This window comes from Mixophyes fleayi, chromosome 1 (assembly GCF_038048845.1).
Source record: "Mixophyes fleayi isolate aMixFle1 chromosome 1, aMixFle1.hap1, whole genome shotgun sequence".
Taxonomy (NCBI): Eukaryota; Metazoa; Chordata; class Amphibia; order Anura; family Limnodynastidae; genus Mixophyes; species Mixophyes fleayi.
In genome coordinates this window covers 396,321,006-396,346,626 of record NC_134402.1, presented here as the reverse complement: position 1 = coordinate 396,346,626, position 25,621 = coordinate 396,321,006, and the positions used below count along the sequence as shown (strand labels likewise).

The 25,621-nt window shown below is 41.2% G+C and overlaps 1 protein-coding gene across 2 annotated transcripts in view; it reads left to right on the top strand.

The window, feature by feature from the left end:
* Positions 1 to 25,621, top strand: part of SKIC3 (SKI3 subunit of superkiller complex) — a 124,689-nt gene that overhangs the window by 30,380 nt on the left and 68,688 nt on the right. For both annotated transcript variants that reach the window (XM_075181094.1, XM_075181103.1), the window contains exons 9-17: positions 4,866 to 5,006; positions 5,258 to 5,359; positions 5,445 to 5,584; positions 10,056 to 10,142; positions 10,681 to 10,784; positions 11,352 to 11,478; positions 13,027 to 13,206; positions 13,845 to 13,969; positions 20,942 to 21,195. In XM_075181094.1, coding sequence (XP_075037195.1) covers positions 4,866 to 5,006; positions 5,258 to 5,359; positions 5,445 to 5,584; positions 10,056 to 10,142; positions 10,681 to 10,784; positions 11,352 to 11,478; positions 13,027 to 13,206; positions 13,845 to 13,969; positions 20,942 to 21,195 — 1,260 coding nt within the window. The remainder of the gene's footprint in view (positions 1 to 4,865; positions 5,007 to 5,257; positions 5,360 to 5,444; positions 5,585 to 10,055; positions 10,143 to 10,680; positions 10,785 to 11,351; positions 11,479 to 13,026; positions 13,207 to 13,844; positions 13,970 to 20,941; positions 21,196 to 25,621) is intronic.

Below are 25,621 nucleotides of genomic sequence, written 5' to 3'. Positions count from 1 at the left end.
CTAGGATGCGAGCCAGAAAGCCGGTCTCAGCTCGCACCTATCTCCGGATTTGGAAGGCCTATATCAGATGCTGCGAAAATAGGACATGTCACACGTCCTCCTTTCGTCTTCCTCGTTTATTGGCTTTTCTTCATGATGGCCTGGAAGCAGGCCTTCGTTTAGGTTCCCTAGAAGTTCAGGTATTGGCACTTTCAGTCTTTTTTTCACCTGAAATTAGCGGATTTGCCAGATATTAGGACTTTCCTTCAGGGAGTCTTGCATATTCAGTCTCCCTATGTTCCGCCTACAGCACCGTGGGATCTCAACCTGGTGCTGGACATGCTTAAAGGGTCTCCCTTTGAGCCATTATTTGTGGCAGATTTGAAGTGGTTGACCTGGAAGGTCCTCTATCTTTTGGCTATTGCATCTGCGCGTAGGGTTTTCAGAATTAGGAGCTCTGTCTTGCCGGGAACCATATCTGGTTTTCCACAAAGGACAGAGCGGTTGAGAACCCTCCCTTCCTTCGTTCCTAGAGTAGTTTCGGCTTTCCATCTGAAACAGGAAATTGTAATTCCGGTCTTTTCTCCCACTTCCCATTCGGATTCAGAGTCTATGGAAAAGTTAGATGTGGTTAGGGCTCTCCGCGTTTGTCAAAGGAACTTCTCTAATGAGGCGTACTGTTTCCTTGTTGTTCTTTATGATGCTAATAAGAGAGGCTAGCCAGCCTCAAAACAGTCCATTGCAAAATGGATTACGGCTACCATTAGGCAAGCTTACGTAAGGCTAACCGTCCGGTGCCAGAGAGACTTACGGCCCATTCTACCAGATCGGTAGGGGCGTCTTGGGCAGCGAGATATGGGGCTTCTGCAGACTAGCTTTGCAGGGCAGCCACCTGGTTCTCTGTCCACACCTTTACAAAGGTTTTCCAGTTTAATAAATTTGCTTCCGCGGATGCAAATTTCGCTCGTAATGCTTACAAGCAGGGGCTTTCAGAGTAGTCCCATCCTTAGGGAGCTGCTTTAGAACGTCCCCATGGTAAGCAGTGTCCCCCAGACTGGATGAAAGAGAAAAGAGGATTTATGTACTTACGTTAAATCCGTTTCTCTGATTCCGTCTGGGGGACACTGCGATCCCTCCCTTCTGCCTTTCCTCTATATGCTCTTGGTTGATTGACCTATCTCCTTGGGTCTTTTTAAATAACTGAGGAGGAAGAGGCGGGGGGATTGTAGAGGGGAGGGGTCTGTAGGCAGTACTAAAGTTAACTAGTTAGGTGCCAACTCCCCAAGCTCCCCTCCACAACCCATGGTAAGCAGTGTCCCCCAGACGGAATCAGAGAAACGGATTTAACGTAAGTACATAAATCCTCTTTTCTCAATCAATTTATAGGTTTATAGCAGGTGCTTGAAAGGATGCTGTTATCCTGAAAGGAACAAACACAGAGAAAAATCCCCCAGCACACTGCTCTAACCAGCAAAGGAGCTGCTATAGGGTTTAATAACTGGTCAGGTGGCACCCTTCGTTAGGGCTTATGCCACTAGAGGCAAGGGAGCCAGTGTGTAAGACCCCATTGCACGCAGCCAGGGGGAGAGGAATACGCCCACTGCAAATATTTCCTCTTCATTGGTGGACTTCCCGCCTGCCGGAAGAAGCCAGTCCCTGGTAAAACTGGAGCTGAGCAGGTGTGTGTATCAATGGCTGTGCTGTACCTGTGGCTACCTTCCTGCTACCAGGCTGAAGGCCCCTCTACTACAGAGGCACTTAGCACATGACTACTTCTGCATACTGTATATATGCAAGAAAGAAAATACAGGGCGCTGCACTGATCAAGCAACAGGGATGTCATTCAATGTTGCATATCTTTTCCAGCATAGAATTGTTCTCATTATACTAGTCAGAGATGTACTACAGTGGCCGGCTATTTTCCACTCATCAGAGAAAATGTAGCGTACAAGGTGACCCTATGTAATGCTCCGCAGAATTGGGTAGTAATTGCAATGAATTCAGTGACAAAGATACTTGCACGCCACTCTACCTCAATGCTGATTGCCAGTTATTTCTAACTCATCATGGGGAAGAAAATTCCGTCCATTCTGAAAATTGCCTTGTGCATAACTCTGCAGAGGAGGATATTCAGAAATTCTTTTATTCTAAACCACAATTATCAGTTAATTTTCTTCTTTAAGAGATTCAAACATGTAGGTGGCAATATAATTGTCTTCATGCATTGTGCTCTGTAATAACTTCAACCAACTTTGGAAATTATTATTGTATTTGTTTAAAATGATGACAAATAAAATCCTGGAATGCATGACGCTATATAGAGAGAGATAATTGGCATGGTTTTCTGTAATTTCCTGTTTATATTGTTCTCATTTTTTTCAAATCTATGAAATAAGGGGACAGTTATTTTTATAAAGAAAATACATTTCAGGTTTCACATTATTATTCTATTGTTATTTTCCCTTTTACTGCAGTCTCCCATTAATTAGTTTAGGCTTTTATGCAAGCATGCCATTATGTGTATTTTTAAAGGGCCCAGAGACCAACCACTGTATTTTAATTTTACTGTAAAGTGTTAATCTAGTTAAGGTCACTGAGTTAGTATTTTCATAAAGTGAAATGTAAAAATAGGATTTTTATACTTGCGTAAAATTTATATTAGTCCATTGGAGGTACAGGGGACATTGGGGTATAGTGTAGTGGAATAGGGCATTGGGCACTTTAAGAAAGCTATTAGTTGCCCTAGCTCCTCCCCCTCTATACCCCCTTCCTCTTTAGGCTTCAGTTTATGTTTAACCAAACCCCACTGTAAAGGAGACAATAGAGAGAAAAACAGCAGAGAAGGAGGAAAACAATAGCATTCTCTTGAACAAAAAAAATAGTGTCATAAAAATGGAGACACAAAAGCATCAAGGGTGACCCCTCGGTGTCCCCCAATGGACTAAAAGAAACAGATTTTACGTAAGTATTAAAATCCTTTTTTTTTTTATCCTTCAATTTTGGGACATTGGGGACATCTCAAAGCTGTAATTACGGGTTGTAACACTCAGAAGAAACTGCGCGAAGCAACTTTCTCCCAAAAACTTGCATCTCCTGATACAAACACATTAAACCTGTAAAACTCCGTAAACGCGTAAGCAAAGGACCAAGTGGCCATCTGACACAGCTGCTCAGTCGAGGCATCATGCCGTGCCACCGAGGAAGCACTCTCTGACCTCGTAGAGTGATCCCGAAGATTATCCAGCACAGGCTGTCCACCTCCATTATAAACTTGACAGATTAAAGCCATAATCCACCAAGTAATAAACACCTTAGAGGCTGGCCAGCTTCTCTTGTGTGCATCATAAGGGACCAAAAGATCCTATGTGGTACACACATCTTGAGTTCTATGCACATTTGTATGTGAAGCACGTACTACATCTAGAGAATAAAGAGAAACTTCATCCACTGAGAACCGACCTTTTGTCAGGCAGCAATGGCCATGTCCTGATTTATGTGGATTCTTGCCACCACCTTAGTTAGGCTTATTTCGTAGAACTGCCCTATCCTCATGAAAAATGAGAAGAGGAGACTTGCATGATAATACTGCAAGCTCTGAAACTCTTCTAGCTGAAGAGATGGCCAAGAGGAAAACCATTTTCCAAGTCAAAAACTTTAAATTCACCGTGTCTAAGGTTTCAAACGGGAAATGCTGTAAAACATTTAACACCAAGTTTAAATCCCAAGGCGCTTCCGGAGAAACTTATGGAGGCTGTTCTTGAAGCACCCCCTTGAACATCAGACATGATAGCAAGTGTTCTTTGGAAGAAGACTGAAAGAGCCGACACCTAACCCTTAAGTGAACTAAGGTGCAGACCAGCATCCAGCCCATTCTGCAAGAACAGAAGCAACCTGGATAACCTAAAAGAAGAGGTAGAGTACCCCTTCTTTTCACACCAGGCAATATATGTCCTCCATACACAATGAAATATTTTAGCTGAACCCGGTCTTTAAGCCCGAGGCAAGGTTTGCACCACGCGCTCAGTGCACCACCATGATGTGTGCTGCTACAGCCTAAATGAGCCCAATCGTGCAAGCTTCATGCAGGATCTTCCGATGCAGTTAGTGCTGCTGGTGCGTCTCATAGATGCTGGCAATAATGAATGAGTGAATTTAAAAATAAACAAATAAATAAAACACTAACAACATGGGGCTGCATAACAGCCCCAAAAGTCTGATATGCTGGGCACTTAAGCTAAACTGAAGGGGCTATAGAGGGGGAGGAGCTAGGTCTAACTAACAACTTTCTTAATGTCCCCAACGCCATATTCCACCACACTATTCCCCAATGTCCCCCAATAGGAGGATAGAGATATGATCATTTTTGGTGGTTTAAAAGGACCTTTTAAAATGACAAATGAATGTATGTATTGAGGCACTGTTTTGCTATTTATTATTTAATAAATATGATTGTGATTCAAATTGGTGATCTGTGAGAGTGTATATTGTTTATAATTAGTGTGATTGATTTTTAAATACCATATTGGTCTTTAGCACTGTAATTATATGCATTTTTCTTGGTAAGTTTAGTTGGGGAGGATTGTGGCCTACTTTTTGGAGTGACTTGGCCAGTGTATTTTATTTTTGGTCAACAACAATAGTTGTGAATTGTTTGTGCGCCATCAGCAAAAGTCTTTCTTTTCTATTTTTGACAAATCCTGTTTTAGTAGCGCCTGTGAGGAATATGCAAAATTTTCCATCCTCGCAGACAGAGCCGTTTTCATGTGTATAAATTTTGACACAAGCATCATTTGCACTGCGCTTCATAAATGACTTCCAGTATATCTACTCTCTAAATATTAAGTTCTGTTGATGATCTTGAGGTTATGCATGTTGTTATGTTGCAGGGGACATTAGTGAAGATGCAGTCCGATGTTACAGCAGGCTTGTGGAAATGGAACCTTGCAATGGCCCTGGCCTCATTGGGATGGGCATTAAATCTCTGCATGATAAAAAGTATGACCTGGCAGCAGAAAACTTATCTCAAGGTAAAGCCTCTTCTAAGTCATAGTGTGTAAAATAATGTGCAGTATGTTGTCAACTGCCTGTCAAGTAACCACTCTGCTAAGGTGGGGTCATTGCAGTATGACCGCCTTTTTTTTTTACCAAGGTTTTTTGAGCTGATGTCCATAGTGAACTAGGACATTCTGTTGTCGGTGTGACAACTGATGCTTAATGCACTAAATATATCCCCTTCATATCTCAATTGAGGAATTTGTATTTTGATTTTTGTTTTTAGGATTGAAGCATGTAGATTTATGTCCATCTGCTTGGTACTTTCTGGCACAGGCTCAACTAAAAATATGCAAACATGAAAAGGCTGTTTTATCCTGTGAGCAAGGTGAGGACATTTTCAGTATTATTAAATATTAAATTATGCATAAATTTTTTTAAATTTATTTACAGTGCTTCTTATTTCCCTTCAGTTATGAAGCTACTTTCACAAGAGAACTTAGCCCAGAGAGACACTCGTCAGAAAGATCTGGCTCTGCGGCTGAAAGCAGAGGTCTTGCTGGAGTACTCCGATACAGATCACACTGAGGAGATACTGAAAACACTTGATCAGGTGTGGGGAAAAAAAATAAATAAAATAAATATATATATATATATATATTTAGATAGATAAATATAGATATAGTTAGATAGATAAATATAGATATAGTTAGATAGATAAATATAGATATAGTTAGATAGATAAATATAGATATAGTTAGATAGATAAATATAGATATAGTTAGATATGTATATATGGATAAATAGATAAATATGGATAGATAGATATATTGTGAGCTCATCAGACTAGGGTTACTGTCTTCTGGAGTAGACTGCTGCACTTCAGACAGACCAGCAAAGATATCATACCAGTCAGTTGTTTTGGTTTGCCTAGCCACAGCTAGTTTTATTTTCCAGTCATACAAAATAAACATACAGCAACAAAATCCTTGCCTGTCCGGCACACATTAGACATATAGTAACACCTTCTCTCAAGTGAGAGACCTTGTGTCATACAAAAATACAAGACTGTTTGCAGTGCCTCTCAGGAGGCATCCAACCTCCTCCCCAGACTGTGACAGACAGAGAGGGAACTGGCTAGCAGCTTTCTGTCAGCCCCTTCCAGATGCAACTTCTGATTAGTCTGCTGTGACACTGGGTGTTCAGAAGACACAGAATGGCACTGGTGTATGGCGCCCACCCTTCTCTCTCCATAAATAGCCCCCAGTGTCCCTTACCAGTTTTTCCTACAGCTGAAAAACACGTTTTAGGAAGCTTTTCCCACACACAAGACTGAAAGCCTGGGACATTTACCCCAGCCATTCAGCACTTCTCTGTGCTTCTGTCATTACATCCACTATATCATCATCATCATCATCAACATTTATTTATATAGCACCAGCAAATTCCGCAGCACTTTACAATTGGAAACAAACATTAATAAAGCAATACTGAGTAATACATACAGACAGAGAGGTAAGAGAGTCCCGCTCTCAAGCTTACAATCTATGGGACAATGGGAGTTTGAAACACAAGGGCACGTGTTACATCGTATTGCACATTGGTCCAGCTAGAATGCAAAGGTAAAAAGTATTGAGTGGGCTATGTGATCAGTCACACAGCAATGTTGGTCAGAGGGTTGTTGTCTTGTGTTATCTGTGTAGATGGTGGTAATCGGGTAACCTAGGGAGATTAAGATGAAGGTTGAGGAATATTATAAGCTTGTCTGAAGAGGTGGGTTTTCAGAGAACATTTGAAGGTTTGAAGACTAGAGGAAAGTCTTACTATGCGAGGGAGGGAATTCCAAAAAGTGGGTGCAGCCTGAAAAAATGCCTGTAACCGGGAATGGGAGGATGTGATGAGAGTGAAAGAGAGACGCAGAACGGAGGTGTCGAGTTGGGAGATATTTAGAGACAAGTGAGGAGATGTATGTCGGTGCAATTTTGTTGACGGCCTTGTATGTTAGAAGAATTTTATATTGGATTCGTTGAAATACAGGCAACCAATGTAGAGACTGACAGAGTGGCTTAGCAGAGGAAGAACGGTTTGCAAGGAAAATCAATCTAGCCGCTGCGTGCAAAATAGATTGTAGGGGTTCAAGTCCGACTTAGGGAAGACCAGTAAGGAGGGATATGCAATAGTCGATGCGGGAGATGACGAGTGCATGAAATAAGGTTTTTGCAATGTCTTGTGTAAGATATGTGCGTATTCTGGAAATGTTCTTTAGATGTATGTAACATGATTTAGAATCGATGTGGGGAATAATTGATAGTTGTGAGTCAAGGATTACACCTAGGCAGCGAACTTGCGGGGTGGGATTTATGGTCATGTTATCAACAGAAACAGAAATGTCAGGCAGGAAGCTTCTGTTTTTGGGTGGGAATATTATTAATTCAGTTTTTGAAAGATTGAGTTTGAATTGGTGAGAAGACATCCAAGATGAAATCGCAGAAAGACAGTCAGTAACGCGAGACAACACAGATGGTGAAAGATCAGGAGAGGATAGATAGATTTGTGTATCATCCGCAGAGAGATGATACTGAAATCCTAAGGAGCTTTTTAGTTTTCAAAGAGAAGTGGTGTATATAGAGAATAGCGGAGTACTTAGGACTGAGCCTTGCGGTCTCCAACTGATAAAGGAAGCGGAGCAGAGGTGGATTCAGAGAAATTAACACTGAAAGAGCGATTAGATAGGTATGATGAGAACCAGGATAGGACATCTTATGGATTGTAGAGTTTGTATGAGGAGAGAGTGGTCAACGGTGTCAAATGCAGCAGAGAGATCCAAGAGAATTAGAAGAGAGTAATGACCTTCAGTTTTTGTTGTGATCAAATCATTGACAACCTTGGTCAGCGCAGTCTCTGGAGTGTTGAGAAAGTCTGACTAAAGAGAATTCAGTAGGTTGTTTTCTATAAGAAAGTGTGTGAGGCGAGTGTAGGCAATTCTCTTGAGAAGCTTGGAGGGGCATGGATGCTGGGAGATGGGGCGGTAATTTGAGAGAGAGTTTGGGTCAGATTTTTTTATTTATTTTTTAAATAGGAGTAATCACTGCATGCTTGAATAGGGATGGAAGATACCAGTAGAGAGAGAGAGAGATAGATTACAGATTGTAGTTAGAGGTGGAATGAGCACAGGAGACAGGGACCTACCAATTTGTAAGGGAATGGGATCAAGAGGACAGGAGGTAGAGTAGGAAGATGAGAAGAGAGTAGAAACTTCCTCTTCATTTGTGGGATCGAATGAAGAGAGAGAGTGTCAGAGGGTGCTACAAAGGAATTGAGCTGATTGCTTTTCGAGGGAGACGATATAATTTCAAGTCTGATCTTATTGATCTTATTTTTTTTATCCTTGAAATAGGAAGTAAGATCCTGGGCACTGATGGTAGTCGAAGGGTTTTGGGGTGGGAGAATTGAGAAGAGATTAAATGTGTTAATAAGGCATTTGGGGTTATATGCCTGAGCATAGATGAGAGATTGGAAGCATGTTTGTTTTAGCAGAGAATTTCTATAGGAGTGGTAGATACCAGTATATGTGATGAAATCATTAGAAGTGCAAGATTTGCGCCATTGATATTCTGTTTTTGTCGAGTTCTTGCTACTTTAGTGTGACACGGTAGGTAACAAAGTCTACGCTGAGTATGTAGTGTCACTGGAGCCAATTGATCAAGGGCAGTTGCTAGGGTTTGGTGAAAATGAGGTACTGCCCTATCAGAGGTGGAAAACTGTTGAAAATCAATAGAGTTTAAATTCCTGCGGTTGTGAGGAGGCTTGGAAGAGTTTGACACTAGGGAGGGTAAAGAACTGGGGGTGAGCGAGTAGCTAATGAGGTGATTATCCAAGAGGGGTAGAGACGTGTTAAGGAAATAAGAAACTGAGCATAGTCTAGAGCAGGGGTAGGGAACCTGTGGCTCTCCAGGTGTTGTGAAACTACAAATCCCAGCATGCCTTGCCACCTATCTGCTGGTTATCTACTGGCAAAGCATGCTGGGACTTGTAGTTTCACAACACCTGGAGAGCCGCAGGTTCCCTACCCCTGGTCTAGAGAGAACAAGATCAAGACAGTGGCCATCCTGATGAGTAGCAAATTCAATCCAATGGGAGAGGTCAAGTGAGGATGTTAGAGAGAGTAGTTTGGAAGCATCTTTGAACCGTGGATTAGAAATAGGGATGTTGGGGATGTCAGAGGATAAAAAGTGAGGGAGCCATGCAGAGAAGTGTTCAAGAAATTGTTGGTGTGGTCCAAGGGAGGCGATAGATGACAGCAACACGCATAGAGAACGAATATCTATCTGTGTTGATAAACAAAATAAACGTTTATTTTATGTGTATCCTGCAGTATATTTTATTAGCAACACCACTTTCAATAAATTAGGCCATTACCAAGAGAATTTGCAATCCTATTATTTTTTAAAGACACAATAATGCACAAATCGTTATCTGCCAATCGTCGGCTTTGTGCATTGGCTTTGTATGGAGCTTTGTGCAGGTGGCATCAAATCAACCCCCAATCCCCTTTTCCCCCGCATTTACCTCTATTCTGCCTGTTTCTAAAGCTGCTACCAAGGGTGTAACACTCCATTGCTGTGGCCCATAGAAAAATTTGAAACCCCTGCACTCTTCTTCCAAGCAGGGGCTGGCGCATTCACAATGGTCTTTGGTTTTAACTGAAAGCCCAAACAGGACTTTGCTGGCAATGTCTCACTACCACACTGGGTACCTCTTCCCATTCCCACCTCTACAACTTCATCCAGGCTGCTTCTCTCCTGTGGAGCAAAGTCTGGATTATCCTCTGCTCTCCAAGGCTTCAAGTATTCCCCTAAAATGAATTTCTTTATTCATGCCTATCAACCCATCTCCTAACTCCATTCCCTCTGTTATCACCTCCACTCCCCTACCTCGGGCCATTCTATTTGTATGATCCCTTTCTCTTTAAAATCACCGGGCTAGAAGTCCTGATCATTTACCCCCCTCCAATATGATCTTTTGTAATATTGGTAATGTTCATATCTAGTTTAATAATGTTTTTTATTGTGTCTTATTTCTAGATATCTAATAAAGATGATGACCCAGTTCTTATTGCTCTCAAGGGCCAGGTGTATTTAAAGAAGGGATCCATGGAACAAGCTTCAATTGTATGTTTGGTATTTAAACAAACACATACAAAAACAGCACATATTTACCTTGTATTTAAATTAAATAAACATATAGACATAGATCGATGTTTAATGTGTTGGAGGGTGCCTATTTAGTGTGTGGACAACTATATGTGGAGGCAGTGATGCAGCACTCAATAATAATGCTTCTAATGTATCCCTCCTGTTTAAACCTCCTTGGTGTGGATTCAAGTCCTCACTCGGATAAAAGATTGTGTCCTCCCTGTGACTCCAAACCCAGTGCTAAATTGCGGTATATTGTCTTGTGAACATGTTTAGCAGCTGATTTACACTTTTTTTTTTATGAAAACCACCTTTTAATTCATAATAAAATTTATATGATTGTGACATAATTGTGTTGTATTTATAAGTGCTGTTTTTTATGTCTAGCATAACAGCACCTTACTGTCTGCTGTGCATAGTTGAGAGTCCAACAGTTGCTGTCCTCTTGAATGATCGAAATGTATAAACAAATGAAAGTGGCTTTGTGTTGATGTTCTTGTATGATCGTTTGTAGATCTCAAGAGAACTTCTGCAGTTGCACCCTGAGTTTGCAGAGGCACATTTTCTGGAGGGCCATCTACATTACGTTCTAAAGAGCTTCACAGAGGCAGAGAAAAGGTGGGATGTTCTGCTGTGTGTCTGAGCAGTAATGTATGTAGAATTTCCTGAAGAAACCCGTAATACACATCTCTGGATTTGAAGTTTTAACATTGGACGGCAAATTAATTACTCACTTATTGGAGGGGTCTCCTCCCTCAAGCATTCATTTGGTAGTATATTGGAATGTATATGAGCAAAACTAAGATAGAAATACACCATTCAGTGATTTTTCCAAAAGCTGTCTTTACATTATTAATGCTACAGCATTCAATGTTTTCCCTTCATGGCACTATAGAAATAGCTGCTGATAATGATTATAAGAAAATTGCAATTCCATCCCTTGCATGTCCAGGTGCATAAGCTGCAACATTTAGCTGGATTTGCTCCCAATTTTGGATTTGGAGACCCTAAATGCCTAATGCAGTATGTGTGCCTAATTATAAATACTCTATGGTCACATGAATCTATACTGTCTCTAGTCAGAAACTTGTTCACTGGTGTGTGACCCTCAAAGGAGAAGATTCATGCTGCTACGTTTCCTAAACACATTAAATATACATGCGCAAACTTGAGTATTATGTTTAGTTTTCAGAATGCCATTGAAAGGAATCCAGAGATTGCAAACTATTATTTCTACCTTGGGCTCACTTATTGGTTTATGAGCGAAGAAACCAAGAGAGACAAAGCAAAGGCGGTTACACAGTTTCTAAAGGTGATTTTGTCAGTTATTTTTACAATAACATCTGCTTGAAGAAAAAAAAAAGTTTCTATACCGGTGCTATAACAGTGTAAGAAAAGCCGCTAAACCTAAATTGGGATATGGCACCCACACAAAAATATGATGAATATTAGATCTGTAAGGAAAGGGCAATGCTAAAATAATAAATAAAAGTTAAAAACAATATGTATTAACCAAATTTAACTAAATTGTATTTATTATTTTATTTCTTTAGTACATATTTTTATTAAGCTGTATTAATTATTATAGCGATACCATCTTCTATTGGGTCTGTTTTTATGCCTCTGGGTTACATCAAGGGTAGATCACAATCTGCCCTTTTAGAACATATTCATTTCTAGAAATCCTCATTCAAAACATGAGTTTTACATATACCAGCACAGTACAACAACACATTCAGGCTTTTCATAGCAAATCCTATTCATTCTTATATGCTGAAACTACTAGCAAAAGTGGCATGGTCATGAGAACCATGTTTATTTTGTGTAATAGCACAGTAATACAGAATACTGTGCATGGTAGGTATTTAAACTAGGAGCCAGTTTAAGCTGTTCCTAACTGTGTACATTATTCATTCAGCACTATATTTATGGGCATAAGGCTCGTATGTGGGAGAGGATATTGCTGGTATATGGGGGGGGGGGGAGAGGCACAGTAGGGTGAATGTGATTGTGTGATTTTTTCCTTAGTGTCCCATTTTACATGATAACTTTGGCTCATAACATGGCTCCTAATTTTGGAGTAATTTGTCTAGTCATGCTGTATACAGTGTGGTATATTATATTATAGGATGTTCTTATGATGGTTGTAAGACTAGTAGTGCACACAGCTTAGAATGTAATGTTAGCTGTTGCCCTCTTGCACTGATCCCTATTACCATCCACAAGAGAAGGGCTGTGAAAGGGGATTAGTAGTGCAGCAGCCATGAAGGGGGCAGTGCTTGGTACTGCATGCAATAGATACAGGGATTAGCAGATTTGGTACTTGCTTTGAATACTGGAGGGGGACACAATATGTAAGAGGCAAAATATATCTAGACCTATTTTCTGGGTGCTCCACTCAGTCACTGTGTGAGCACAGCAGTATGTCCAGCAAGCAGGCAATAACCTCCAGAGTCCTTAAGAATAAGATAAGTGTTGGGGATAATTAATAACATTATTATTATTGGGAATCATTGCACTGCCCCCACCTAGCTACTTCTTATTGCTACCCGACTGGCAAAATTTTCTGAGGAGAACACTGATGTTTGTGTCTGTGTATGCATTTATGTATTTCTGCATGTATAAATGTGTGTATTTAAATGTAAAATGGAAAATATAGTCTAGGCTAACTTTGTTTTTGTTTTTGTTTAATGCGGTACACATAATTAAGTAAATATTAAATTTCCACCCCCCTCAGATTGAAACTAATTAACCCACTATGCTGACTATCTTGCATAACAAAAAAATAGTAGTTAGAAGTTAAGATTATAATTGTATTGTGTCCTCTTCAATCTTACTTTATTTAATTTTTGACCTACAGGCTGCAAAACTGGACCCCGGTCTGTCCAAAGTGTTTTGTTACTTGGGTCATTACTACCGAGAAATAGCTGGTGACAGAAGCCGGGCTCGTGGCTGCTATAAGAAGGCATTTGACCTGGATGGGAGAGATGGAGAATCAGGAGCAGCGGCAGTAGATTTAAGTGTGGAGCTCGGTGACATGGTATTGAACTATCTGAAATTACAGTGCACTTGAATACAAAGTGGAGTAACAAGTGTTTCATAATCTGTTCACTGATGATTGTACTTTTGGTCTCTACTTTAATGTAGTGATGGACTCACAAATTGAACAGAGAATTGATTGCTCTTATTTTTAGATCTATATTGAGTCTCTTATATAAATAAACATATACTGTTATACTTTGCAAGGTACTGGTACTGTAGACAGAATGGTGTGCTAGATAGTGGTATGTTTTAGGTAAGGCAGACAGACAATTCAGGTTACATTTTATTTTCTATGACATTTTCATTGTGTTAATGTTACATTTTTGCAATATGGATTTGCTTCAAGTTGTTTTCTGAATAAGTCTGCAGAAAAATATTTTACTGTAATTTAAAATAATTTGTGACATATAGGTTGGTTGTTTAGAAACCTAAAACTAGAAAACGACCAATTAGGCAATTTGGAATGTACTTTATACTTATGAAATGTTATCAGTTTTGTTTCAGTTGTTTTGCGATTATGTTTCTACTCTCATCTACTTAAAGTTTGTTCCAGACATCTCCTATTCTTATAGTATTGTAAAATGTGTGTTGCCTATATCTTATTCTACACATAAATTGTTATCTCCTTCTTTTCAGGACACAGCATTGGCCATTTTGTCGGTCGTAACAGAAAGGGCAAGTGCAGGAACAGCAAAATGGGCATGGCTTAGACGAGGCCTGTTCTATTTGAGAGTTGGACAGCATTCTAAAGCAGTGTCTGAGTAAGTGTCTACAGACAGTTATTTGAAATTGTATCTATAGCCTTTCTGTATCAATAATGTTAACTGTTCTCTTTTGTAAATGTTTTTTGTATTGTTTTTTTGAAAACTATATATAATTTTCGGCACATGTATCACAATTATCCAGCATGGTCAAAAGAGGACAAAAACAAATGATATCTCGAAAGCTAGACAAGAAAAGTAAACCAATTGCATATTGTAAGTAGGTGAACATGTGACTTCAGCCAGGGGCTGATTGAAACCCTGAATGAGGTATGCAGAAGTTTGTCGGTGTATGCGAGAGTTGAGGAGGAGGTAAGAAAGAAAGGAGAGGGAGGGAGGGGGGGAGGAAAAGTTGTGACCTAGCCTGAAATCCCCAGTGACTGGTGGATAGCTAAACCAGTGTAATAGTAGTTAGCCTACCTAATAATTATAATGATAATAATAGAATTTGGCCTACCTAATACCGTTCATTGGAAGAGAGACAAAATATTCTGTGCTTGGTCAGATAGTGGGACGGAACCAGCTACCCCTAAATCCACTTCTCCAAGCATCACTCACTGGAAATCTCTCATTTGAGCTACATTCCAGACCCGGAAACAGATAAGGTGGTAGAATGGACATCCTACTTTTTGCATGGTGCGCCTTCCAGGTCATAACCTTGGACCTTTTCTTCCTTTGAAGATCACACCAATCTTTTATCTTTGTTTCGCATTCATGTTGCATCCCTGAAATCTCCCTCACTGAAAACAGTACCATTTCCACACCCTTACACCCGGTCTCTCTCCCAGTTTTCTCACTTCCACTTTCAAAATATTACTAGAATATACCATTTTCTCACCTAAGATGAACCAAAACTCGTATCCATGCTCTCATTATCTCCCATCTCAGTACTGTTACTATTGCACCAATGGAGACAGTTGATTGCATAATCAGGGCCTGCTCCCAATCATCTAAAAGACCTATCTCCTGGGACCATTTCTATGTAATTTTTGAATAATCTGATTTAGTATATTCTGCTAGAAGAGTGCTATAAATCTGTGATGTTATTTTCTCCTGTTGTGTGTGGCCAGAAAAAGAGACACATGTTTTAAAGGAGAGAGTTAAAGTTAATACATAGTGATACTTAATTTATTGCTGGACGTGGTTTTTTGAGGTTGAGATCCTAGCAAAACGCTCTTCCTGTTTCTGCTCACCCTGTGTGTGTGGTGTGCTTGCTGCTAATTTTTGGTGTTTTCCTTTTTTCTGATAATTATCATGTCAGATGAGGGTTTATCTGCCAGTGTCAAAATTTATGTCTGTTGAAAGTGTTCTGCTAAACTTCTGGTGGGACAGATGGGCTGGAATGCGCTCTGTGTGCAGTGTGTAGCCAGGGTCCAGGACAAGTGGGCAAAGGGGGCGTCCTTGCTGTCTGCGGGGGTGCCGGCTTGGGGGTCTTTACTGGCCCAATCGGTCTCTTTGCTCGCACAGCTCATTGCCCGACAGACAGAGGCACATGGAGCCCCTGTACTCTCCGCCGCAGGTTGTGTTCCGTTTAATTCATCAGAAGGGGTTACTAACCCAGCCTCAGCTGTTAACATGGGGGCGTCTTCCCAGGGACTTTCCCCTTCCCCTCAGACTTCCCAGGGACAGCCGGCTTGGTCTTCTTCCTTGGGGAGAAGATTAGAACATTTAAATCGCTTTCTGGATTCTCCTGGGCTGCTTCTCCCTAGGGCAGGCTTGGCTAACCTGTCGCACTCCAGGTGTTGTGGATTCACAGCATTCCCTTACAGCAATAAGTTGCTGTATATTGACAAAGCATGCTTGGGCTTGTAGTTTCACAACACCTGGGGAGCCACAGGATAGCCAAGCCTGCCCTAGGGCTAAACGGGCTAGGTTATCCCATGCTAAGTTTTCGGCTTTCGGCTCAGAGACGTCCTCAGAGGAAGAATGGGAACTAGTGGAGGATTCTGACTCCACCCAATGGGGTGACTGGGAGGACAATGCCAGAAACCAAGGTGTTAGCGGTACCCCAGTCTTTGGACTTTGTGGAATTAGAGGAGCAGAGCAGTTTAGCTCAGGGTCTTTTTAAACGATAAAATCCAAAGTCTGTGTGTTTTCCTTCCTCTTCAGAACTGTCTGAGATTGCGGAGTCTGCATGGAAACCCCCGGAACGGAGATTTTCCTTTCCTCGCAAGTTCCTTCACCTTTATCTACTACAGGACCAGGATGCTTTGCGCTGGGAGCAGATTCACAAGTTGGATATGCCGGTAGCTAGTTTGGCCCGTCATACCACCTTGCAGGTGCCTAGCTCTCCGGTCTTACAGGACACCCCAGGAAGACTGAGAGTTTCCTTAAAAACATGTTTTCGGCAGTGGGTGCTTAGTTCCGGCCCATGTTCTCATCTGCGTGGGTAGCCAGAGCCATGGAAACCTGAGCTGACCAATTGGCAGCAGGTTTACAGGATTCTGATCTCCTTCCTTTAGCTCTCCATTTGAAGGGAGCCTCGGGTTATCTTTATGATTCGCCCCAGAATGCGACTTCGGTGGCTTTCTCTATTTCGGCCACGGCTGTGGCGGCTAGAAGGGCCCTTTGACTGCGATCTTGAGATGCAGACGCTGAATCAAACAAATTGCTGGAGGCCTTACCTTACTCTGGGTCGCTTTTATTTGGTTCAAAACTGGATTTCCCAGTCCACTGGTGGAAAGAGTAACTTTTTGCCGGTGTATGTTCCTAGGGCCAGACCACCTAGGTTCAGTACTTTTCGGCAGTCCTTTCGGGGCCACTCCTCACGGGGCCAATTCTCTGGCACGGGTCAGGCGTCAGCAAGACCCGTGGACAATCTTACAGGGGAAGGGGCTCCTTTCCCAGGAGGCATTCCTCTTCCAAGACCCCGGACAAGGCCCCAGCATGATGGGAACATACCTCTCCTCACAACTTTGGGTTGGGGGGCCGTCTGCAACTCTTCAGAGACCAGTGGGCGGTGTCTTCATGAGACAGCTGGATTATGGGGATCATATCCAGATGATATGTGACGACCTTTTGGGTCCGTCTCCCAAACGGTTCTTCTCAACTCCTCCTCTTCGCGACCTTCTGAAGCGCAGGGCCTTGACCAGGCCGTCTATTTTCTTTTTTCAGCAGGAGTTGTTTGTCAAGTGCTGGATTCCCAGAAGGGTTGGGGATTTTATTCCAATCTATTCCTGGTTCCAAAGCATGATGGGTCATTTCGGCCAATCCTAAACCTCAAGGGACTCAATCAGCATTTGCGAGTGGACAAGTTCCGTATGGAATCGGTCCACTCCGTCATCAATGGACTGGAACCCCGGGAGTTTTTAGCATCGATAGACATCAAAGACGCTTATCTCCATGTTCCCGTGTGGGAGGGACATCACTCTCTCCTTCGGTTCACGATAGGGACGGACCATTTTCAATTCAGGGCGTTTTCTTTTGGTCTGTCTGCCAGCCTGCGGGCCATGGGTATCAATATAATTCCTTATTTGGACGATCTTCTTATCAAAGCTCCTACGAAGAGCATCCTGGATCAACATCTTTTGCTGACCCTTCGGATTCTGGAACAACAAAAGTCCCAGTTGGTTCCGTCCCAGAGCATAGTGTTCTTGGGTCTTCTCATGGACACCAGTCTACAGAAGGTTTTTTTTCTACTCGACTCTCCAAGTTGATGGGCATGAAGCTTTTGGGTCAGATCGATCTCCCTTTCATCTCGAGTTTCAGTATTTCCAGTTGTCAAGGATTGCCGGTCTCTCCCTTCTTTGGTGGGCAAACCCGGAGAACTTAGTGATGGGTCGGTCGTTTGTTCCATGGTCTTGGATCTTGGTGATCACAGAGGCCAGTTTGAGGGGAGTGGGGGGCAGTGGTCCTCCATCTTCACCTACAGGGTCTGTGGTCAAGCAGGGAGGCCTTCCTGCCAATAAATGTTCTCGAATTAAAGACGATCCTCCTCGCTCTTCTGGGGGCGCAGTCTCTTCTCAGAGGAATGCCGAATTCAATTGGATATCGTCACGGCAGTGGCCTATGTAAACCGCCAAGGCGGGACAAGAAGCGCAAGCGCCATGGCAGTGGCGAGCGAAGTCTTGTCTTGGGCGTAAAGGTTTGTTCCAGCCATATCCGCAGTGTTCATTCCTGGGGTGGACAACTGGGAGGCCGATTACTTGAGAAGGCAAGCGATCCTCCCACTGGAATGGTCCTTGCATCCTAAGGTTTTTCAGGATCTAGTCGACAGATAGTGGTTGGCTGGCATCTAAGCAATCCATTGCCTGTTGGATTACATCTACGATTCAGCAGGCTTATGAGAGTTCTAGCAGGCCGGTGCCAGAGAGGCTCACAGCTCACTCCACGTATTCGGTGGGGGCGACCTGGGCTGTTTGTCACGGTGGCTCGGCGGACCAGCTGTGTAGGGCTTGATTGTATAATCAAACATCCACAGTGCAATAACGGTTTTTTGGTGACTTAATGAACCATTGCAATATTTTGATATTTTATTTTGTGATAGCGAGGTCGCAGACCTCATGCATTGGTCCTCCCGATCACTGCCATACTTAGCGCCAAAAGATTTTCTTTGTTGTTTTCCCCCATATTGGATGACTGAGAAAAGAAGATTTTGGTACTTATGTCAAATCTCTTTCTCTGAATCCATCTGGGGGACACTGCGTTCCCTCCCTTTTGCTCTTCTGCTGGATGTTGTTTGTTTGGTTCCTTCCTTGGGGCTTTTGTATTATACTGAGGCTAGCAGTGGTTGCAGAGGGGTGGAGTCAGCAGCAGTTAGTTAACTATTTAAGTGTCAACTCCGAGTGTCCCTCATACAAAAAGTAGTGTCCACCAGATGGATTCAGAGAAAGAGATTTGACATAAGTACCAAAATCCTCTTTTTACTATAGTTTATGTGAAGGTCAGAAAAACATCTCAAATTCACTAATAACTGCTAGTATTCTGGCCAAGGAGATATTAGGAGCCTGTTATCAGCATATATTTTCGTAACATAATCCGAACCCGGTAAACCCACAATGTGAGGGTCAGCCCAAATTGCTGTACAAGTGGTTTATTTACAAGTAGCACAGCAACCAGAGACAACCGTGGCGTGTGCCTCCTACCCAATGTTGTAAATATTGAGTATATAAAATTGACAGTTTGGACCCTTGCTTGTGGCTCAAAGTACAGCAACTGTGATTCAAACTTAAATAGGACGATATATTTCACAAAGCACAGGGTCCTTACTACTATCAGGGCTTATCTCTGAGATTGAAGAATGCCCTTTCTTTATATGCTTTAAATAACATTCTTAACATCATCAGACTCCTATAAGTCTTCTAATATTCTACAGGTAAACCATCCTAACCCGGGGACTTCCTATTTGGGAAGGAAAGAATTGATTCAGCCACTTCCTCTCAAGTATGCTATGTTGTATTCTGGAAAACTCAGAATGTTTGATAGTCAGCACATGAGGTTCTTCACAACGCTAGATGCTAGTATAAACTTCTACCCTATCAGAGTCCATTAGAATTCAAGAATGCAACTTGGCATAGTTGACATTAACCTCTCTGAGCCTTTTATTTGCTTCTAAGAACGACTGTCTCTTGGTCTTGTATGTGTAGAGAAAAACTTGGATATATAGATAATTTATGGTTGTCTTGAATGATTGTATCTTTATTGCCCATACTTTGTCCAAATGCTTAGAATTCAGGAGCTTCGCAATAAAATATCTTGGGAGGCACCAGATGGTGTGATCTTTCTTTAGGAAAGCAGGACTAGAAGGCCATAAGAATTAGACAGCCATGATTACAGGAATTTCAGCTTTTTTGGGGAGGCCGACATGGCAAAATTGGTACGTTCTCTACAGTATATCATCAATTTTCTTTGAGACAACTATAGTTGATGCTGAAGAATGTTTGTTTATTTCTTTTGCCAAGTATGAACATGTGTCTTCCACAGTTCCCATGTGCCTCTCTGCCTCGGATATATGTTTTATAACCGCATATCTGTTTTTTGCGATTTAGTTATACCTCTAGGCAGGTTTGAGCAAACTCCGTTTTGTGTGTCTCTCTGCCGACACTCATATTTTTGGTGCTTAACACATGTTGCCACATTCCTGATGACATCATACTGCACCTCAATGATGTCACACAAATACCTTCTTTTTATTGCATTTTGAGAAAATTAGCACTTCTCAAAAGATTGACAAGGGGCTCTTAAAGATGGTGCAAGAACTATGCAGCAGAGAAGATAAAACACAGCTTCTTTATTGAATGGTGAGCTGTTTGAGTTGAGTTATAGGCATCGTCATGGAACCTAAGTAAACTCCTATAATAAGAATGTTTGTATATATTCATCCCACATTTGTTGGAGAAATACAAAAAATTATAGCATTAGTCTGTTTAACAAAGGTGGAGAAATCCTTTAAGACTCGCACTGTATCTGTGGTACCCGAGTCTCGAGCTGAAAAATAAATAGTTCTATTTTACTTATCTTTACTGGTATGGTGGTAATGGGAAACCCTCACCTAATACAGTAAGATGTTAATTCCTCTTTGATTACGTTTTTAAGTGCAAATGGACTATTGATGAAAGGCCAGGAGTGGTAAATGATTAGAATTCTGTCATATTGCCTTGAGTTTAAAGCATTCATATTTCCAAACCTAATGGCTTTGATGGGGTGTGACAACAGGCAGCTATTGATGGCAGCCACCTTTTACACACACTCTTCACAGCATGATTAATCCCAGCAGACTGAAAATTTCCTCTCTTTCATTATTTTTATATATATATTGTCATTGTGAATAGAGACTGTCCTTTAATTTAGTAATATTTGTTCTTTGACTCTATATGGGCCCTCGATAAAAGCTGTGTGCACCAGTCAATGCATAAGACGTTAATAATTAGACCTTTTGATTATATTATTGAATTATTTTAAAACAATACTTTCCTCTTTTCAGTGCACATTCCTCTTGCTGATGCTTTGATTGCTGTCTCTTTTATTATTTAGCTTGCATGCTGCTCTTAGAGCTGATCCTAAGGACGCTAACTGCTGGGAGTGTTTAGGGGAAGCCTACCTGAGCAGAGGTGGCTACACTACAGCGCTGAAGTCCTTCATGAAAGCCAGCGAACTGAACCCGGACTCCATGTACAGTGTGTATAAAATAGCTTCTATCAAACAGATCCTGGGCACATATAAAGAAGCCGTAACTGAATACCAGCAAGTCGTAAAGAAGTCTGGAGAATATGTGCCCGCTCTTAAAGGTAGCATCAAAAATCTTTTCTGTATTAAAACTTTTTTCAACTCCAATATTTGCATCTGTATGGGAATATGGTTTATTACTTACCAATGATTCAGGGGACAAATTGCTGACTTAGAAGTATTATCTAAGTGACATAGCGGTGTAATTAAACTCCTATATTAGGACAAAAGGAAAAAAAAAAAGAGCTACCGCACCAGTTATGAGATTTTCGGCTGTCCTCTTTCCAGATTATGAGAAATAAATCAATATTTCATATATCTCATATAGAGGTGCTGCCATAAACGATATATCACATAGGGGCAACAATAGACTGCAGAGTCGTTCTAGAATAGTGCACTGACAGCAAGTAGTTTTGAGAGTCTTTTACAGTTCAATTATTCTCCTAAAATTAAAAGTTAAAAAACTTTATTGTTTAATTCTTTAAAATTTCTTATACAAATAAGGGAACAGCGACATATTAAAATAACTAATAGTGCTCAGTGTATAGTGATGTTACAATTAGTGAAATTAAAAGTCACTGTGTGTCGCTTTAGAATATTTGATTATTATAAAAATCAAAATATGTTTTTATGATAGAGAGAGTATGTCTTCATTGTTGTTCCTTTTTTGATTAATGAGTTTCCCTTATTCCTAGGGAAACTATTGGTGTATTTTAGTATGTTTTTTTTGTTTTGTTTTTTAATAAATAATTGTATTTATGTAAGACAAGTGAGTATATATATATTCTTTTATTCACTCATATAAAACAGTCACTGGAATTTATTACTTTGTATTCAGAGGTGTCGGATATCTTGTTTGCATAGATCTATTTTGTTGCAAAACTTTACAATCGTGAAGCTGTTGTCAATTCTGTTGCAACGAACACTGAGGTAGTGATCCTGTGTAGTAGTAGTATTTATATTTTTATGTAGATTATATCGTTTGAAAAAGCACCACTACAACTATTCTCTTGTTGAATTCAAATATACGTAATCTCTTAAAGACAACCTCTTATCTGTTTGTTGCAAGGTTGTTAAGACTATTGAGGTATCGATATGTAGTCTATCCCTCTATTCTATCTAATCTCTCGGCATAAGACTGGTTGATAAAGCTCCTATGGTAGTTATATTATGATGGAAATAGGCACTCAGCGAAAACACCAACTTTTTTACTTTATTGAGGATGCCCTTTCAAAAAGATGCAATTCCCGTCAGTTGACTCACCAGTATCATGGTTGTGGAAGCACATGACCACACCTCTGCCAGATTCAACAGCTTTAAAAGACCCTGTGACAAGTGGTGGCTTTCTGTGAAGGTTCCAGCTTTCTGCCCCTCGTTTGACCTAGATCAGTCCGACTATTATCTTCTTAACAAATAATTTAAAGGACCCTCTTGGATGATGCCACATTGGCCTGTCAAAGAGTGGAGGACACATGAGTAAGGTAGTGTAGGAGGCTGCTAGGCTCTCCCCATGTGAATCTGCTAATGCAGTAGCTCTCCATCACAGGGCTCAATACCTGGTCAGGAAATCCCAAGTTCAAGTGGTCTTTTGCTAGCAATTTTTTTTCAGGGAACCCTTATTTTTGGACTCAAGCTTGATAAAATTATCAATCGGGCTACAGTAAGAAATAGTACCCATCTTCCCCAGAATAGTCCCCACAATATTGTTTCTGCTTGTTGTTTATCTGCTTCTAGTTTCTTTCATAAACAGATCAACAGTCATGGTGGGAAAGAGATTTCCATCTCGATGAATGTTCCTGTAAATATTTCAGATTAATGAAAAGACTACCAAGTCCAGAGTACCAAGTCAGCTTCAGTATGACACCTTTCCACCTCCTGTACCTAAGGGCCAGCTCACTTTTTAGGGGTAGGTGCTTCCAGTGATACCAGAGGAGCATTTCACGTATTTGCAGTTTCCAAAAGTCAGTCTGTCCCATTTTCAAAATGGAATTTCTTCCCTTAATAGTGGAATCCATGAAGTTGGATGAATTCCTTTCCTCTAGTGACCTCAAAGAAGCCTAGAATTGCATTCCAATCTGCTCAGAGGATCACTCTTTGCCAACACATCCAATTCATGGACCTCACCAATGTCCTGTCCCACATCACTGAGGATGTCTGCCAATATAGTAGCAACCATTTGTTTACTCAGGCTGTAGTGTATCATTTTGATACTCTACTTGGCAGACCTTCCAAACAAGGCTCCAAAAGTCTTCTCTTATTTCTGCACAGAGAATGATATTTTTTTCAGTCTCTAATTCTTCTTCAGGAGTAGATCTGTCATCTGTAGACTTGGGTGTACATGATTGCATGCAGCCTGCTGAATGATGCAGGTCCTCATGATCATGGCATTTCTTTTCCCAACGGTGAAAAACGGGGTTGTCATATGGACATGTCATCCAAAAGTCTTTTAACAGCTCACATCCATATGGTTGGCACCCATTGTAGACCTTATAGTATCTCGACAGTTATTTTCTGTGTCCGGACTCTGTAACAGCTTGTCTAAACTGTTACCCCCTCTCCAGTCAAGCTCCTGCAGAGTTTCAAGAAGGTTATAGCCCAGGATTGGCATCTCCTATCTGCAATTTCACCCCAGCCATTAGCAACATGGTTCTCTGATCATGTTTCAAATCATACTTACAGCTAATAACCTGTAGCCAGGACTAGACTGGGACTAAAAATCATGGCATTTGCAGTACACAGGCACACCTGCTGTGGGCTCCATGCACAGTATTGTTCCATGCTAATTTGGTGTTGCTGGTGCAGAGCAAAATGAAGCATCGGTACAAACTTATGTATCGCGCTTGGTCTTCTGCCCACCCTGATCTTTCCCATGTTGTGCAAAGCACCTGGAGCACCAATAAAATGCATAAACTCATAATGTTTAAAAAAATAAATAATTTTAGTGTTGCTTAACCCAGTGGTACTTTATTATTATAAATGATAAATCTTAAATAATGAAAATAAATAATTCAACAAAAAATAAACCTCACTTTATATTACATTTTATTTTATATGTTCCTTCCCCCTACAACATACTTGCCAACTCTCCCGGAAAGTCCGGGAGACTCTTGAAATCCGGGTAAGTCTCCCAGACTCCCAGGTGAGCAGTCTATTCTTCTGCATCCTGCCCACTTCCTAGTGACTGACGTGATTCGTGCCGGATCGCATCATTTTGGCCCCACTTCCTCCCGCTGACCGGGATTTTCTAGACTTTAATAATTAAAAGTTGGCAACTATGCCCTATTGCTCCTTTTTGTTTACATACCTTGCTGATTATAATATATTTATATCATATATTATGATATATATTATAGCAATAGATTATATCATATTATTCTATTACAGTACTGCACACTGGGGCTGATTTATAAAAGTGCAAAAAGCCCTTTTTCTTTAAAAAAAACCAGATGTTTTTGCCTGTAAAAGAGCTTGAGCAGAGCACTGGGTGTCAATATGACACCTTGGCCCAGAGCTGGTTTAAGGCTCTGGGGGGCCCGGAGCACTTTAGACAGAGGTGCCCCTATGATGTAACATTGTATACTATGTGCACTACCATTAGATGCACACAGCTCTGCCCTCACAAGCAGTACTCTGTGAAGCAGAACATACCTCCCAACTGTCCTTGTAGTCGGACCAAATCCTGACTAAGCGAGACAATCAACCAAATTCAGGACTGTTCCAACAGATTCAGGACAGTTGTCAGACTGTCCTGCTCTCTTCTATGTGGTGTTGTCATTTTCACACCCTGTGGCTGCTGGTGTCTTCAGTTGCGGCTTGTCTGAATCCTGGAATGTTGTGAACCCTATTTGGGAAAAAAATGGGTACATGAAATTTAGAAAACCAGCTCCTCTGGCATTTTCCAGTCTGGCCCTATCTGTAGCCTACAAGGCTTGGAGCTACTTACCACAACAGGAAATTGTTCTTCAAAGTATTGCAGTACCACCACTTTGAATCCCTCTCTGACATTCCTTTTGAAATACCAATATGAATGGCGTCCTTCCTTATCACTATCATCTCCACCAAGCGGGTATTTGAGCTAGCAGCTCTTCCTTGCAAGGTGCCAATTCTCGTTTTCTACTGAGACAATGTGTTACTGCTACTTATTATGGTCCCTGAATATTTCCCCAAGGTGATTCCCAATTCCACTGTAACAAGGGCCCAGTCCTGGAAGTACAAGAGATATAGATTTAATGCTAAATAAAATCTCCTTCATAATAATAGTTCTGCAGATATCTCTTTTCTTTTATTTTTATTACATAGCTTAAACATACTTGCCAACTCTCCCTGAATGTCAGGGAGACTCCCTGAAATAGGGGTGATCTCCCTCACTCCCTGAAGAGTCTGGCATTCTCCCTGATGCTGAACAAGACGTGGTTGGCTTCGCCATCTGTGGCATGATGACACAGATCAGAAATTGTGTCCTATGTCCATGTATTGATGCCTATGGAG